This window comes from Sapajus apella, unplaced genomic scaffold, assembly GCF_009761245.1.
Source record: "Sapajus apella isolate SASKATOON/1434 unplaced genomic scaffold, GSC_monkey_1.0 scaffold65, whole genome shotgun sequence".
NCBI lineage: Eukaryota > Metazoa > Chordata > Mammalia > Primates > Cebidae > Sapajus > Sapajus apella.
The window spans coordinates 11,471,230-11,489,143 of record NW_022437005.1 but is presented as its reverse complement, the minus strand read 5'-3'; the positions used below and the strand labels follow the sequence as shown (position 1 = coordinate 11,489,143).

At 54.1% G+C, this 17,914-nt stretch overlaps 1 protein-coding gene across 1 annotated transcript in view; it reads left to right on the top strand.

The window, feature by feature from the left end:
* The window catches only part of ACSS1 (acyl-CoA synthetase short chain family member 1), a 49,024-nt gene that overhangs the window by 7,964 nt on the left and 23,146 nt on the right, over positions 1-17,914 (top strand). Inside the window, exon 2 of the mRNA XM_032248171.1 lies at positions 2,742-2,838. Within this exon, the coding sequence (XP_032104062.1) occupies positions 2,742-2,838 (97 nt within the window). The remainder of the gene's footprint in view (positions 1-2,741; positions 2,839-17,914) is intronic.

The following is a 17,914-nucleotide window of genomic DNA, read 5'->3' as shown; positions in this document are numbered from 1 at the left end:
GGTTCTATTCTGATCTGCTGGACTCAGGCCACTTGTCAGCCCTGGGAAGACAGGGACACGAGGCTGATCTCATGGGCCACCCAGCCGCACCCGGGTGCTGTCTATCTGGGGCTGACCTGACCCTCTCCACCTTCCTCAGCTCTGTCTGCCTGCTTGGTATAAAACAGTGCAGGATGTCCTGCTGGGCTGGGAGGCTCTGCAGGCCTGTTTGAAGTTGGGCAGTCACTCTCTCTGAGAAGAGTGTCCTTGTGCCTGGTTGCTGTGGGAGCAAGTGAGGCGATGGCATGAATGCCAGGGTGAAGTGTCCAGCGTGGTTCCGTCTCCTCCTGCTTCGTCCTGGCTGGGGCCTTGGGCAGGTCACTTGGCCACGCGGAAGCATTTGCTCATCTACACCTGGGCAGGCCACTCTTCCGCGGGGGGTTGAGGATCAAATTCGGAGTGGATCAAGTGTATCGGGCAGAGCTTCCCGGGTGTGAGCATGGGTTCACATCTCCTGGGCTTCTTATGAGGCTGGTTAGGACTCAGCAGGTCTGGGTAGGGCTGAAGGTTTGCATTTGTGACCAGCTCCCGGGGGGATTGCAGCCAGTGTCGATCCTTAGCTAGGCATTCCTAGGCTTGTCATTGCTGTCCAGAGTTGCTGGAGGTGACACGCAGGCAGAGGGGCATAGGAACCTCTGTGGAGAGACAGGCTTCTGCCGATTGTTCACAAGCCAGAAGTTCATGGCTTTCATGTGAAAGCTCTTGATTTTTAAATCTTGGACTGGATTTGCACACACACGCACCCCTGCACACACACCCGCACACCCCAGTCAGGGGGGGCAGCACATCTGTACGCCGGACTCAGCTTAGGGGCCAAGTTGGCTAATACCTGCTGCACCTGCGGTGAATTTTCTCCCTGGCAGCCGCGTGGTTTTCTATCTCCTTCAGGGTTTACATGTTCCTCTCGTCTGCCTGAATTGGCCTCACCGTTCTTACGTGTCTGTAAGACCAAGCCTGATTCGTACCCCTCTTCCCCCACTACTGCAAAGCTCCCCTTCTTCCCACTGCCTGGTGAAGACCTGGGCTGTTGTTACTGGGTGACTTTGGAGGGTGGGGGGACAGACTGCGGAGCCAACCTGCCTGCGTTGAACCCAGCTCTGTCCTGTGTGACCTTGAGCAGGCCTCGGTGTTCCCATCCGCAGTGGGAGATGCTGGTGGTAGGGGCATGGTCCTAGTGGAATCTCTTGCAGTAATTACTGTTTCAGTCCCAGGCTGTCCTTAACTTCCTAGGGTTTGCCTTCCCAGGGTGAATTCAGCTCCATTGCCCTGTTTGGACAAGTGTTATGAGCCTGCCACTGCCAACCTTGTGTGCTTGGCCACTTTTGCATGTTTCTTACGTTTGCGTCTGTCTCCTGCACCCACAGCAGGGGCTGCGAATCTGCCCTGGCGTTTCCCTTGGTGCTTAGCATGGTGCCTTGATCAGAACTGGCGCCCAGGACTGATTGAATGAAACCATCCCAGAGTTATATGCCCCGTCTCTTTGCTCCTAAGACAGTACCCAGAAAATACCCAGAAAAACATGGGGTTAATGCTGCACCTGCATGACCACAGTGAACAGAGGTTAGCATGGCCACACACACACACACACACACGCACGCACACAGACACACACACAGATGTCGGGTTCCTTGTGTAAATTCGGGTCTGCCACTGAGCCTCTTCTTAATTTGTCTTCTTGTTTTTATTTTCTTCTATTTTTTGGGCTTTTCTTCTCTATCATTTTTCTATTAATAGTAGTTCAAAGAACTTTCCTGTGTCTGCTACCAGTATTAGTAATTTTTTCCAGACATCTGTCTTCATTTATTACATTTTTTGAGGTATAGTTTACAAACAGGATACAGGGGTGACCTTGAGCAATCAGGTGGGCAGGTGCGACTGCCCCCAGAGCCACTCACGGGGCTTGAGTCTCTGCATACCTGGGGACCCACCGATGGGCCAGTGAGTGAGGAGAGCTGGCTTGAGGGTTGCCGGAGGGACTCACCTCTGGAATCAAATGAGTAGTGACCAGTCTGCCATCGGAGGGACCCCCTGCTGCTAATCCTCAGGCTTAGGGTACGGCACAGAGCTGACCTCTTTCTGCCATGTGATGGAAGCTTGGGTAATGGAGAGGGAGGGCAGCAGAACTTCTGGAAAACCAGGAGGACATTTCCTCATCACGAGCCACTTCTTGGAACAACGCTGGTTTACTGGGTGAACACGTCGGGGAGTTGGGTCCTTGTCCCTTCTTGCGCCTCTAACCCTGGGGGCAGATCAGCACTGGGCACCTGGGAACTGCAGGGGCCACGCCCTGAGACAGAAACCACCTGTTTGCACTGAGTGTTCTCTCCAGCAGCTCGGACTGCAGTGCCTGGCCCTGGCTGCACTTCAGAACCAACCAGGGAGCTTTGTAAGCCCAAGGCCCATTGGGTAGGGTCTCTGGGGATGGCACAGGAGATGCCAATGTACAGCCAGGGTTGGGTCCACTGGTGTGAAGCAACCACTTCAAAATATTTGCAGGACATTACCTTGTACCTCTGAGATCATGTTTGTTTACCCTTCTCCTTGCAAAGAGGTAGAAATGTCATCACTGATGAGGACAGGGTCCTAGTCAGTGTGAGCAGAGAGAGCCATAGCAAACTAGACCCCTTCCAACCCCCCACCCTGGCCGAATTCTCACTCCAAAAGCACCACGTGTAACATCTGCAAACCCTCTTTTTGTACAGTCAACTGCTTGGATCAGCATGTTCAGAAGTCCCCCGAGAGCGTTGCTTTGATCTGGGAGCGCGACGAGCCTGGGACTGAAGTGAGGATCACCTACAGGTACCGTGAGCCCTCGTGGCCTCCACGCCTGGTGGCAGCCTGGGCCTTCCCCTCTGTTTGGGGACAACTTACCAAACGCCCGTGCTGGGCCCATTGACAGAGCAGGGTTACTTGGCTGGGATGGAGGCCTGGCCTTTTGGTTCACTTTGGTGGCCCTTAGGGTCTTTAGATTCTCACTGAAGGAACGGGGTCTTCTGAAACCAGCATCACGAATGTTCAAGGTGTGAGGGAGGCGCCTGGCTGGGGCCTGTGTGCTGAGTCTGGCTGCCCGGGAGGGGCTGTCTGAGTCTCAGGGAGCGCATTTTGGCTTTGGAAATGCTCTCCTATCCAGGAAAAGTAAACGTGAACACAAGCAGAATGAAACACAGTAAAAGCCGGTCCAGCCTGCCTGGCCACACTCTCAGAGCCTTCGGAGGGTGGGACAATAAATAAAATCGTCTTTGGAAGACCTTTTTGTTTTTAAGCTGATCTTTTTAGTCTTTGATTCCTTAAGCAGCTTCTAGGTGCCAAGCGTGCGTCTGAAGATGCCGTGTGCATTGGGGGTTTGTGCTGGCCTCTCCTGGCCTTCCCCAGTCCGCTTCCTGTCGGGGCTGCTGTGTCGGTCAGCACCTCGGTTCTCCATGCAAGCCCCCTTTGCCTGAGGCTCACCTTACCCTTATAGAGATGCCTCAGGCCCACTGTGCCCCTAAACTGTGAGTTCCTAGGTCCCCATTGCACACAATCATCAAGCGTGATTACTCTCCTGGAGGCAGCTCCAGGTTCTTCTTGTCCAGTCACTCAGCAGGTCTTCACTGGGTGCCTTCATGTCAGTATGGGCTGGGGTATGTTGCAGTAACAAACAATCCCCAGGCCCACGGCAAAGCATGGCTGGGTGGCCGCTGTGAGCTGAATAGTCAGGAAGGCCTCATGGAGGAGGTGACGTTTCAGCTGAGGTCCTGTGGACCAAGATGAACAGCCCTGAGGAAACAGGGGCAGATCTGGGGCAGGGGTACCGAAGCAGTGAGGAGGTGCATGTGGCTGGGAAACAGGAGTGAGGGGACGTGGAGGAGGAGCATTCTGACAGGCAGGTCTGCACTGGGCGGCCTGAGAGCAGTGGTCACTGCCCTGCCACTCGGGTGACTTGGGGGATGACGAGGCACTTGTAGTTTCCTGTTTGTTTCTTGAACTCCAATTTTATCACAGACCAAATTCACCAAACTTGCTAAAACTGTGCTCATGTTGACTTTTGGATGACGGCTCATGGACGAGTCATGCCCGTGGATCTGCTGCAGCTCCTGGGGGGCCTGTCCTGCTTGTCCGTCCCCCAGGCCCCCAGGAGCCCTCAGGCCCATCACAGCCTCCACCAGCCTTGGCCGCGGCTCCTTTGCTGACCCGACTCCCCCACTGGCCAGACTCACAGCCTATATGACATCTATTTCTTATGTCTAGCCCCTGGTTGCAGACGCGGTGTGGCCCACAGAACAGCAGTATTCTGCTGCCTGGGAGCCTCAGGCCCCGCTGGACAACTGGGCAGGTCCCCAGGTGGCCCCTTGGCACTGGAGTGCAGGGGGCTCTGAAAACCCAGGCTGCTGTAGCCGCTCCTCGCCACGGTGGGCCCAGCTCCATTCACCTGCGAACAAACCTCCTTCTGAGAAGGAACTTGAGGCTGCTGCCCGGGGAGTTGCTCTTCAGTAAAAAATGAAAACCCTCTCTTAGGGGGTGGGGTGGAAGGAGCCAACTGGACACCTGGAGGTCCAGCAGAGAGGGCCCAGCCATGGCACTCCCCCAAGCGCCAGTTATCCCCCAAGCGCCATGGCACTCCCCAAGCGCCTCCATCAGTCTCTCAGGGGTACCTGGACCCTGGGGCAGGTGGGCTGTGTGCGACGCCCCCTTGGCTGGACGCTGCCTGTGGGCATGCTGAGTGCCTGCTAAACAGCGGTTCAGTCCGTGAGCAGGGCTGGAGCCCTGTGGAGATGTGTGGTTAAACATAAACCGTGTGAGAATCCTCAGGACCGCAGCCAACCTGTGGAAGCTCAGAGCAGCGTCAGGTTCATGAAACTGAAATGGCCCTGGCAAAATACTTAGTATTCCGTCTATAAAAATAAACAGGGCCAGTCGTGGTGGCTCATCCCAGCACTTTGGGACACCATGATGGGTGGCTCACTTGAGGTCAGGAGTTCGAGACCAACCTGGCCAAAATGGTGAAACCCCGTCTCTACTAAAAATACAAAAATTAGCAGAGTGTGGCGGTGTCTGCCTGTAGTCCCAGCTACTTGGGAAGCTGAGGCAGGAGGATCACCTTAACCTGGAGGTGGAGACTGCAGTGAGCCGGGATTGTGCCACTGCACTCCAACCTGGGCGAAAGAGGCAGAATCCATCTCAAAAATAAAAATAAACAGATGTCATCCCAAATGTTTTTGCAGACCTCAGCCAGGCTCAGTACCAGGTGACTATTTCTATTTACTGTTTGAGTGAAAAGTGCTACCTGTAATTGCAGCCTGAGGGATGTGAGTTCCTTGTCCTGGTCATGTGAGGTTTCTGATGTGAGGTTTTCTTCTTCCCTTCTCTGAGGAAAGTTCCCAGACATTGGTGCTTGTTGTCCTGCTGGCAGACACGTCACTGCCACTGAACACAATGCTTTCCTGCCCACGGTCCTCGTGCAGTGGCCTCTAAGGTGTCCAGGATGGTCGCAGTCTTCCTTGGCTGGAAGATCAATGTCCAGACTTGCAGCTTGTGCCCTTTAAAGAAACCCTGTGGGGCTGGTAGATGTTGGGATGCTGGTAGCGATGCAGGAAGCTTGCAGGTGGCCGGGAAGTCTGTGTGTTACAATCCCAGCTGACCTGGCGAGGGAAACCTCGAAACTCTCACCCCCACCGTTACCTTAGGCACAGGTGACACGCTGGGTCAGCGCAGGCAGATGCAGCCCTGGGAAACCTCCCGACCCTCACCCCACTGTGACCTTAGGCACAGGTGACGCTGGGTCAGCACAGGCAGATGCAGCCCTGGGACGGGTGCCCATGGCCTTTGCTCTGCAAGTGGAGCATTTGCCATTCCAGCTTCCAGGTCCTCGGGGGTACAGGGTCAGCAGAAAGAGGCATATTCTAGTTCTAGTTCAGTACCCTCCTGCTGCTGGCCGGTGACGCTGTGCAGCCCCAGAGTCTCCCAGGGTGGTACTTTCCCATCTGTACACCCCGGGTAATTATCGCGATGTAGATGACTGTAACGTCAGCCCAGGGAGATGACAGCCTGAATGCAGTAGTAAGTAAGAATAGCCGTGATGATGTAGCTGCTATTGATTACTCACTAGGTTCCAGAGCTGTTTTCCGCATCATAACTGGGCAGTGACGTTGGGCCTTGTGCTGCCGGCTGGTTGCAGGGCTCGAGAAGGAGGAGCCCCTCTCCTGCCGAGGTTTTGCCATGCTTCCTCAAGAGTGCAGTGCTCACTTCCCACTGGGACGTGAAGGGCTCAGCCTGGGACGTCTGCCCCCATCTCCCAGGGCAGTCTGCCACCTGGGACCACGGTCCCAGCTCCATTCCCAGCCTTCCTCTGCCCAGAGCCAGCTGAGGCAGCCCTTCTCCCATGGAGAAGCAGCAAGCCGCAAGTCCAGAGCAGAACAGTGCCTGCCGTAGGCTGTGGGGCTGGTGGCCCCGAGGCTGTGGGGCCAGACAGCACTCTGGGCAGGCAGTGGCTCCTTCTGGCTGTCTACCTGCGCTTCTCCAGCAGGTGCCCATTTTATTTTATTTTAATTTATTTGTTTTTGAGACAGGGCCTCAAAAACGTCACCCAGGTTGGAGTGTCGTGGTGCTGTCACAACTCACTGTAGCTTCAACCTCCTGGGCTCAAGTGATTCTCCTGCCTCAGTCTCCCTAGTAGCTGGGACTATAGGTGTGTGCCACCAAGCCTGGCTACGTTTTTTATTTTTTGTGGAGATGGGGTCTTGCTATGCTGCCCAGGTTGGTCTGGAACTCCTGGGCTGGAGTGATCTGCCCACTTTGGCCTCCCAAGTGCTGGGATTGCAGGCGTGAGCCACCGTGCCCAGCCAGTGCCTGTTTTAGAAGACTGTCCTTCACACTGTAGCTCACATGGGCAGGTTCTAGAGACCCGGGGGGCGGGGGGTGGCCCTGTGGAGAAATGTAAGTTCCTCTCTTTTGGGGAGGTGGTGGTGGCCCAGGTAGGTGAATGAGGCTTTGAGACTGCCTAGCTGGTGTGCTTCTCCCCACCTGGAGCCTGGGCCAGGAATTTCCAGGCTGGGGTTGGACCCTGAGTGCAGGAAGCAGCCTGAGGCCCTGTGCAGGCCCAGATCTTCTCAGCCAGGGGGTGTGCCCCACACAGAGGAGAGACCAGGCTGTGGGTGCCAGGCTGTGGGTGCTTGGGGAGGCTCTGAATGAGTGAATCTCTTCTCTGAGGGTCTCTGCAGCGGGGGTGGGGGGTGGGGCGAGTTGAACTTGAGCTTAAACGAGAGCGTCTTAAGCCAGAGGACCAGGTGTCAGCTCTGACTTATTCTATGGCCTTAGACCTATCCTTCTGGGCCTTCGCGTCCTCATTTGTAAAAGGAGGGATTTGATGACCCCAGGGTTCCCACGCGGGTAGGCGTGCGTAAAACAGAGGAGCGGAACTGGGCCCCAGGAATGTGCGGAGCACAGGCATCACTCAGTGGTCCGGGAGCTGTTCCCTGTGGAAACTCCCGCCAGTGGGGGCGATTTCTGTGGCTGTTCCATCCTCCACTTTTTACTGGGTGGGGTTGCATACAGTGAGAAACCCTGATCAGAGGAACGGAGGGGACATCAATGTCAGGCCTCCCCCATCTGCCTCAGAGTCCCCAGGGGCTGAGAGAAGGCTTTCTCCCTGGGCGTGCTGGAATGGGAATGGGGCTTTGCTGAGAATCTGTGTAGGCTGCCCTGATGCGGAGGCCTGCAGGGCTGTGCAGGACGGGGCCTGCTTGTTCCCCTAGGGAGAGGGAGCTGCCACACACTTCAGCTGTGGCGGGGCGGGGACTGAGGCTGGGGCCACCTCTCTGAGACGCTTGTTTCTGTCCTTGGCCCTGGATGTCTTTGAACACAGCCACTAGAGAGGTCACAGAAGTGGCTGGTCCCTGGGGGAACCGGGAAGCAGGAAGTTCTGTCACAACCCTCCTCACGGCTGTAGAAAGCTTTGGGGAGGGTGGAGTTTTGAGAGGCAGAGGAAGGGGAAGTGTGATGAAAGCAGGAAGGGCAGACAGCTGAGGACGTGGCGGGGGAGGGGCCCGGGACCAGGTCCGGTGCTGGTGGGAGGCTAAGCCCTGCCCGCTCTGACCCTGGCTGTGGACCTAGAGACATCACTCCACCTCTCTCACCCTTGGTTTTCTCATTTGCAAAATGCAGTCACGCTTCTCCTCCACTGGTCTGCCGGGCATGGGGAGGGCCATGTGGGATGAAAGCCAGAGGCATGCCCATAGGATGAGGGTTTGTTTCAGCTGCGGGTCAGGGCCACGTGAAGGAAGGCCACATTTCAGATTTGAAGAAGGGCAGGACATGGGTGGCCCCTTGGCTGCTGGGGCTGGGAGTGGGTGGGTGGTGATTTCAGGGGTGGGATGGTACTCAGGGGAACTTTGCCTGGGAGGACATGTGCATCAGCTGAAATGTGTCCCCTCCTAGTGTCCCTAGTGGGTGACCCTTGCCCTTTACTCTTCTGCTCACCCCCAAGTTAATTACCCTAGTGAGCATGCTCCTTATCAAAACATCAGGGCAGCTGGGAGAGGATCCTAACTCACGGAAGGCTGTGGGGGAACAGCCCTGCTGACCCAGGCGTGACACACTGACTGTCTCGGAGGGCAAGGTTGGTGTGGCCTGCGGGGCATCCAGGGTGGGTGAGCCATGCAGTCCCAACCTAGCTGCCCCACCTGAGAGGAGGGTGCCCGGGCAGCCTCTAAGTCACTCAGGCTGGGACGCTTGATCAGGAATCTGCATGCTAGAGCCAGAATCTGATACGAACCCGTGTGACTTAGGAAGGACTGGTTTTAAAGCAGCACCCACCTTTCCTCCAGCCCCAGGCTGCGGCTGCTGCTGCGGGAGTGTTTGGGGTCTTCTCATACAGGTTGCCTGCTCTCCGTTGAATTCTCCTGGGCGCTGAGGTCCTGGCACTTCATAGTTTAGAAAGGCCCCATCTTCAGATTGCAGCACAGTGACCCACACTAAGGGAGCTTATCTTTATGTCCACAGAGACCTCTTTGATGGGGACAGGACCTTTCTGAGAGTGATCTGGGACACAGTGCACCAAGGTTTAATTCAAGGGGCACACATGCGAGCAAACGCCTGCCATGGGGCTGCACCCAGCTTTTGTGACCCCCTGCTGCTATGCAGGGGCTTTGAGGATGGCCCAGTTCTGGGAGGGGAGGAACAGCTGGCTAAGGGGAGGGGTGGGAGCTAGCGGGTGATGGTGAGGAGGTGGGGAGGGGCGCAGGCTGGTGGTGGCACCACGTCCCTAGGGGGAGGGCCAGCCCTGGAGATGAGTCTTCAAGGACCAGGATGTGGCTTTGTGGCTCCTGTTTTGCATTTTCCCTCCTGCTTCTGCAGGCACTAGGTGGGGGAGCAGGTAGGTAAGTGACTTGGACCTTTGCTGTAGGCTGCACTGTGGGGTCCCTCCGCCCTGCCCTGTCCAGTCCCCACCAGCACAGTGTGGGCAGCACAGAGGCCAGTGGGTGAAACCTTCTCACCTGCCCAGAACTGCAGCTCAGCTCAGCTCAGCTCACCCCTATCCCTTCTCCATGGGGGAGCTACATCTTCATTGCCGAGTTCCTGCCCTTGACACTGCCTAGGCAGACACAGAGTGAAGGTGTCACCGTATTAGATGTGGGGTCCAGTGCATGGAATGGAAACCAAAGCCCATTCAGTAGTGAGTGTCCCCCTGCGGCAGGGTGCCCAGTGCAGCCTCGAGTGGGGGATGGCAGTGGGGTGAGGATGGACCAGACCTTCTAGCTGGCCCAGGAACCCCTGATTCCTGGTAACGGGCCTGCATGCAATGCCTGGGATGGATGGGCAGCAGCCCTCCATCCTCCTCAAGTCACTTGGTGTCTCCTTGGTGTCCAGTTTGGCCTTGCCACCCTTACCCTGCCTCCGTGGGTCCGCCCTTGGTCAGAAGCTGACACCAAAGATCTCAGTTCATATTGATATTTGCCTGGGACCCTGACTTTTAAAGCTGGGGACTCTGGTATCCCCAGAGGAATAGGAACTTGGGAATTCACGCAGCTGGAAAGATCCCCCAACTCTGGCTTTGGTGGATGTATTGAGGAGTCTCTGGTCCCATCAGAAGTGAGGTTCAGGTGTGAATGGGACCCCTGGGCTCTGCAGCTGAGGCTTCTGGCCTTCCACAGACTTCTAAATAAACATCATCCTGGTGTGCCCAGGCTCAACTCTGCTGCATGCAGACAGGATGCCCTGTTGCTGGCCAGGGCCATGTCTTCCAGACATCTGGGGCCCCAGAGGACCAGCAGACACTCATCAGGCACTGATACTAGCTGGGGAGGAAGGAGCTTATGGTGCCAGAGGACTCCAGGACCCTTTGTTCAGGGTTCAGGGGCCGAGAGTCAGCTGCCAAAGGCTGTGGAGTTACCGGTGCCAGACAGGGGGTGATGGCACGGTGCTGGTGGCCTCTCAAAACGGGCCTTCCCGTCATTCTTTCTCCTGCCCCTCCCCATGGCTGTCTTTACTTCATCTGAATGTGGTGACAGTAGGGGGTTGGGATGGGTGGGGTTTTGATAATTTCCCATCATCAAATCCAGTCCAGTTCCCCTAAGAAGCCTGGAGAGAGGTTTCAGGACCATGGGCAGATATGGCAGATGTGTCTGTGCCCTGTTGGGACCAGTACAGTTCCAATCTCCTTGCTGGTTCTGCACGGACAAAGCCTTTAAGGGAACAGCCTCGACCAAGGGAGGGAGGCCACATGGATGGGGAATTCAGAAGTGGTCACGCAGGATCTTCTTATATGTGAACATCTTCAGGCATTCCTCATGTCTCCAAACACGCCAGGGAAATTGCCAGGCAGCTTTAGTGATGTGTCACTCTGCTTGGAATTTACAGCAGTGATCTCCAGCTGCAGGCCATATCTCAGACTCCCCTGGGGAGGGTTGCTAGTGAAACAGCACTCAGGCCCTGCTTGGTCTGCTCCGGGTTTCTGGGAAGGCCCTGGGAATCTGTATTTGAAGTGCATCCCCGTGAATGGCACTGCAGTGGCCTGTCAGGAATCTGTCAGAATTCAGTTGCAGAAAAGGGAAGTCACCGCTGTTCTTTCAAGCAGAAAGGGAGTTTAGGCAGGGTGCTCCCAAATCCCTGGGAGGTGGGAGGAGCAGCCTCTGGGTGGACCCTCAGCCCCGACCTCTGGCACAATCAGAAGGGCCTCCAGAGACCTCATTGGCACTGCTGAGTTTCCAAACACACGGCTGCAGCTTCGGTCCAGGGCTCAGGATACCACCATTGCTGCTGGTTCACAGTGAGTGGGACTGCCCCAGGAAATCCAGCATCCTCCAGATGCTCTGCACAGCAGCAGGGCAGCAGCACGCCTCCCATGCGCAGCTGTCTGATGCAAGCTGATTCACAGATTCTCGGGGGCAAGGGTGTTTCCTGTGGAGGATGCCAGGCTGGCGTGGATGCGGAGGGAGAAGACACTGTGGTGAGTACAGGCAGTGCCTGGCCAGCGGGTGGGTTGTGGAGCCTGACTGGGCTGATGCCTAGACTCCGCCACCCACGGTTAGGGCAGAGGACCCTACTTGTGCCTTCTCAGATCCCAGGCTGCTCGAATGGAGCCTGGTGGTCCTCCATCTTCATGCAGGTGACCAAACCCTTAAAGTCATTCCAGTGTGCAAAGGCCACCACAGCTGTTCAAGGTCTGCCATAACTAACAGGCTCTGGGCTTCACCCTGGTATATTCGTTTCACCCACGGTGGCTTGTCTCATGTGGATTCCCTGTGGGCCAACCTGTTTTCAACAAGAATAGTCTTCTGTCTTCACATTAGAAACCCATTAGCTTTTTGGACCTGGCAACTAAATTGTGGGCCAGTTTTCCAGGCTCACATTTAGTATAGTTTCTGGCATGTCGTCCGCAGTGAGTAGGGCCACTTTTGTGGAAGGGCACCCCTCCCGAAGGGGTGTGCAGCCTGGTGTGGATTCCAGCGTCCCTGGGGTAGTGCCTTTGAACAGGGATGAGCTGCAAGGCCATGTGCAGTGGCCCGGGGACAAGGATGCCATGGGAGTGTGTGGGTGTGCTCTCAGGATTGGCACTGTACCCAGATTGCAGTGCCATCTGTGGAAGCCCAGCCCCAAACTTATGCAGACCCTCCATGCCATCTTAAACCCAGGGTCAGCAGAAACTGTGGCCTGGAGGTCACACGGGGCAGACTAAAAAAGATGCATGCCCTTGCTCCTCCCCTTCCTTCCAAATTAATAGTTTAAGTTTTTATTAGCAATTACTTACCATTAAATGAGTAATTATTAAATAAAAGGATTGAAATAATAAATTATTAGCAATAATTGTTAATAATGCAATTTCCTTTTTAGTTAATTTTCAAATAATTGAAAATTAGTTCAAGTGAACTTTAAGGTCAGGGTGGGGGATCTGGGATGTGGCTGCAAGGAGAGAGGAGGCGGCTGCCCCGGGGCCGGGGGGTTTGCGTTTTGGGGCTGCAGACTCCCAGGCGGGGGCTGGTGTCGAGCGCTCTCCGTGGAGCAGTTGTGTGTGCACATCTTCCCACTGCCTTGTCCAGGCAGTCCTATCAGGAGCCGAAAATCAGTGGTAGAAATATTTGCACCGTGATCCCTGGCAAATGCTCTAAGTCAGGGCTTCTTTTGCTGAGAAACTGATTGTTGCCCAGCACAGCACCGAGCAGCAGGAGCCTCCTGTTCTCTGTCGGAGTTCGGTGCTTCTCTAGGCTGCTGCCAAGAGGCAGGAAAAGTTGCTGGGCCCGAGGCAGGTGTGCCAAGTGGCCGTGCTCTCTGGATTTCCACCTGTGCAGCTGTGTCTGCAAACTTCCCCTCCAGGGCTTACTCTCCTCCAGGTGTTAATCTGGAAGGTTCTGTGGACTCCCAGGAAAGCCTGAGACATAGAAGGACCCCCAACCCGTGTCCAGGCTCTGGAGCATTCTATATGAGGTTGGCTGCCCTGTGTTCTGGGCTGTGGTAGAACCATCCAGAGAGACGGAACAGAGGGCATGTGGGGCGTGGAAACCTAGAGTGGGACCTAAAAAATCTCCTGTGGTTTTTTTTTAACACAGGGGAAAGTGAATGTTTACAGAATGTTAAAACCTACATCCCTTTCCAAATTCCACCAGGGAAAGAACTCACTTCTGTGGCTTTCTCCCGGGAGGTAAACAAGCCTGCTCGGCAGCGGGTGGATGTTCAGCCAGGGCACCAGCTGTTCTCTGGGCTGGCTTCCAGAACTCGAGTCCCCCAGTGTGCTCTTGTCTTGGGCTGCCAGCCAGCAGGAGCCTCCAGAGTTCTTCAGCCATTGACACCTGGTTCCCGCAGTCATGTGAGCTGCCCTTTGTGTCTGGAAGGGAAAGAACTTCCTTTTTGGAGACAAGATTCATGCCAAAGGCCAAGTGCTGAGGTCTGAGGGAAACCAGGCGTTAACAGGAATGAGGACAGAGCTTCTCTGGAGTCTGGCCTGGCTCTTTCATCCCGCAAGGTTTTCTTGGAAGCTGCCTGCATGCTGGGCTGTGGTCAGAGGAGAAGAGAAAAACTAAGGATGTGAGATTTGACTGGGCTGTGCCTGGGAGGCCTGCCCCGGGGCGGGTGGCCGAACACTGAATGATGAAGGAAAACGCAGTCCCACACCCACACACCCACCCTCCGCTCTGTCTTCCATTCTGGTGACAAGAAAGGCTCTACTGAACCTCCATGAGTGTGGAGGCTTTTGGCACTTCTACTGCTAACTTTCCCTTTTGAACAGAGAATCAGCCTCAGGTTCAGAGCCTTTGGTTCATTCTTAGAATTCTAGCTCAAGAAAAATGTTACTAACTAATGATAACATTGGCAGATGGCCGGTCCTTTGAAGTCTGGGGGCCTGTGCAGTAGGAAGGGAGTGGCTCCGCTGCTGAGGAGCTGGCTGACAGCAAGGCCAGTGGGGCCGGGCCTGGGTTTCAATCCTGTCCTGACTCGTTCCGCTGAACAGCCTTGAGAAAGTGGCTCAGCTTCTCTGTGCCTCAGTTTCCTCAGCAGGAAACTGAAGAAGGGAACGGAAGCTCGGAGCCCACTGGCTGCCATGAGAGTTAAGTGTGTTCTCTGTGGGAAGCACTGGGAGCAGCCCTGGGAACAGGACATTTACTTGATAGCTGTTCTGTCCTCGTTCCATGGGATGGGGCTGTGAACCAGGGGTGGGGTGAGGGTGGGTGGGAGGATGGGCTTGGGGAGGAAACATACGCTGGATGCTGAGGAGCTAGAAGGCCAAGGGCCTGGAGGGGAGGTTCCCCGTGTTCGCAGTGAGGCAAGCATGGCTGGAGAAGCTGGGGTAGCCAGCAGAGGCAGTGGTGACCGGACGACGTGGTGGGTGGCGGTGGGCTGTGCAGAGCACATGGGGTGGACTCGCCTTTCCTCTGGCCTTTTGGAAACACAGGCCTCGGGCTGAGTGCCTGGAACCCCCAGGCTGGCAGCAACCCCATCTGTAGGAGGCTTTGCATCCTTGTCAGATCCAGCCCTGCCCTCAGCCCCTGCTCTGGGGACATGCAGCAGGCGGACTGTGCAGGTGAGGTCTTCATGCAAGGCATCTGCACAGCTGAGGCACCTGTGCCCCGAGCCAGCCGCACGGAGACTGAAGCTCGCAGAAGGCAACCTGGCATTTTGCATCTGCCCTCCTGAGAAGGAGGCACCTGGTGTGCTCACCTTTCTTAAGTGTCTATCAGTGTTCAATAATGCTCTTTTTCCCGTGTCTTGTCGTATTTTCTGCAGTCATTATGGCTGCTGTTTACAGGTCACCTTCAAGGCTGCCTGCAACTTCTTATTTGGTTCTCCGTGACCACCTTGGTAGCAGGTCCTATTATTAGGCCATTTCACAGATGAGACAATTCTGGCCCCAGCAGTGTGGGGGGCTGCGTTGGGAACCCTGCCCTCTGATCAGCCATTGCTTGGCTTCCATTGAGATTCTCCTGACTGACAAACTTGCAGGCAGGTTCAGTACTTTCCACAGAGTCTAGCAAAACCTCAGGGAAGAGACTTTCATTTTCCATAAGGAATTTGGAACACACGCAGCTTTAGTGATCTCGTTACTGGCTGAGCTGGCATCATTACTGGCTACTCAGCTCATGTCTCCTGGGGGCCCTCGCTGTGCCTGGGCCCGCCTTGGCGAGCAGCAGCTCTGGGACTATTCATGTTCAAGTGCGGCTGCCACTTTATGTTTTCACTGCAGCTTCTCTTTGCTGAATGTCACGGTCACGACATCAAATAATGACATGAGAAGTTTCATACTTGGTTTATGAGCCCTGCTAACTGACTTCCTGGCCTTCTGTTCTCTCCGGGGTAGTAAGGAGCAGAGTAAGCAAATCTTACCACCCTTGAATGAGAGTTGCTGGCTTCAGTAACATCAGAGCCAGAGGAGTCTGCCAGGAGGGAGGGAATCTGTTCCCCAGGCCTGGGTCTGTGACATGTGAGTTGGCTGTCCACGCCCTGCATGGCCCTCCACGCTCCTGTGTGAGAACGGGTCTGCCTCACCAGGCTTCCCTTCCCTAAGGCTGGTGCTTTCTTCTCTTACCACCTTTATCTTTCTGACACAGTGTGCTGAAGAAAATATAAAATTCTAGAGACAGCATAGGAATGTCAAGTTTTGCCTCCAGACCATGGAGCTGACCTCCCCCAGCCCCCTGATTGTGCCCGGGAAATGCTTTGTGTCTGTCAGAGGCCTTCACTTACCAACACAATCACCTCGGTTTACTTCCCTTATTGGCAGAAGAAAATAAAAAGTATCTAGGCTGGTCTCTCAGAGAGGTGTCCTTCCCATTTTCTTCTCAGAGCATTTGCTCAACAAATGTTTCTTGAGCATCGTATATGAACTAGGTAGATGCTAGGAAGAAGGCAATAAGCAAAACCCAAATTTCTACCCAAGCAGCCCCTGTACCTGATGGATAACAAAGAAGTCTGTTAGCTAGTGTTTATTTCATGAATACTGAGTGCCAGAATCACTGTAAGTAATAAACAATCACGCATTCTCAATTTGTTTGTATTTTTGGAGACAGAGTCTTGCTCTGTCACCCAGGCTGGAGTACAGTGGTGGGATCTCGGCTCACTGCAAACTCCACCTCCTGGATTCAAGTGATTCTCCTGCCTCAGCCTCCCAAGTAGCTGGGATTCAGATGTGTAGCACCGCACTCGGCTAATTTTGGTATTTTCAGTAGATATAGGATTTTGCTATGGTTGGCCAGGCTGGTCTTGAACTCCTGACCTCAAGTGATCTGCCCCCCTCAGCCTCCCAAAGTGCTGGGCTCACACCTTTAAAGGTGTGAGCCAGTATGCCCAGCCTTAATTTGTTTCTTAAACACAACAGCACACACAGGACTGACTTACCCTGGGCCCTCATCAGGAAATGTCTAGGAGGAAAAGATACTTTGAATATGAATCATGACAAAACGGGCCCTGATTGAAAGATAGATAAATAAACAAGTAACAGTGTGTTTCTTCATCTCTTTTCTCTGAACTCTGTTACCAGCTGTTTCCATTTTGGACTAATTTTAAATTCGGAGGGTGGGAGTGGGGGCGGGGTGCATTTGTACAGAGTTCAGGCAGTTATCATGTTGGTTACAATTACTTGCAGTCAGATTGTATCTTTAGCATTGGATAAAAGGTATTTCCAGTTGATGTTAAGAGTTGGCAATAAACCTTCTTCCTTCCCTAAGGCCAGTCAGCATTGTCCTAGTGTTGGGCACCAGGCCAGGAACAAGAGGCTAAATGTGTGTTTTTGTGCACATCATTTGCATTCGTCCACCCAAAAGCTTGACCCAGAAGAGTCTACATTACAGACAGACTTAAATATCCTGCTCAGTACCTGAACAACAAGTGTTATATTTCTTCTTGGACTTAAAAGTAAAACTTGAACTCATTTCAGTGACTCAGAGAGCTGCATGTCCCCATGCTTTGGAAACCCACTGCTGCTGCATACGAGGATCCTGCAGATCCTGCAGGCGGTGAGGAAGCCACTGTTTCCTGCAACTGTAGCCTAAGGCACCGTCACTGAGCGGCTCATTAGCTCTCTGATACAGAAACAGTAACATTTCCGTTTGCAGAAATCTGAGGAATCATGAATATCCAAAAACATGCTTTCAGTTTCTGAGAACTTGGGGGATGGCAGGATCACTTACTTGGACAACACTTATTTTTCAGTGATTTGAAGACCTGGGTTTGCTGACTATTTTCCGATGATATATGTCTGGAGGATACTGCTGATGAAAACTGAGAGTTTAAACTTAAAAATCCAGGCTTCAAAATTCAGCCGGGTGTGGTGGCTCATGCCTGTAATTCTAGCACTCCGGGAGGCCCAGGAGGGTGGATCTCTTGAGGTCAGGCGTTCAGGACTAGCCTGGCCAACATGGTGAAACCTGTTTCTACTAAAAATACAAAAATTAGCCAGGCATGGTAGTTCGTGCCCATAATCCCAGCTACTCAGAAGGCTGAGGCAGGAGAATCCCGAACCTGGGAGGCAGAGGTTGCAGAAAGCTGAGATCACACCACTGCACTCTAGCCTGGGTGACAGAGCGAGACTCCATCTCAAAAAAAAAACAAAAAAATACAAAAAAAAGAAAAAGAAAAAAGAAAAAAGAAAAAAAAGGGTCAGCTGGAGAGATCCGGAGAAATTGGGATGGAATTAGATTGGGGTAAACGGAAAGTCTGCTTTAAAAAAATACAAACATTTCCATGAGCATAATATGAGAAAGCCCCAGTTAAAGGGCATCTGCTACGTGTACTAGGGGTTGGGAGGTTGCAGGTTAGTGACCTCATGTTGAATTTGAGCCACCTGTCAGGTATTTTAAAAATCCATATGGTCGGCTGGGTGTGGTGGCTCACACTTGCAATCCCAAGCACTTTGGGAGGCTGGGGCAGCTGGATCACCTGAGGTCAGGAGTTTGAGACCAGCCTGGCCAACATG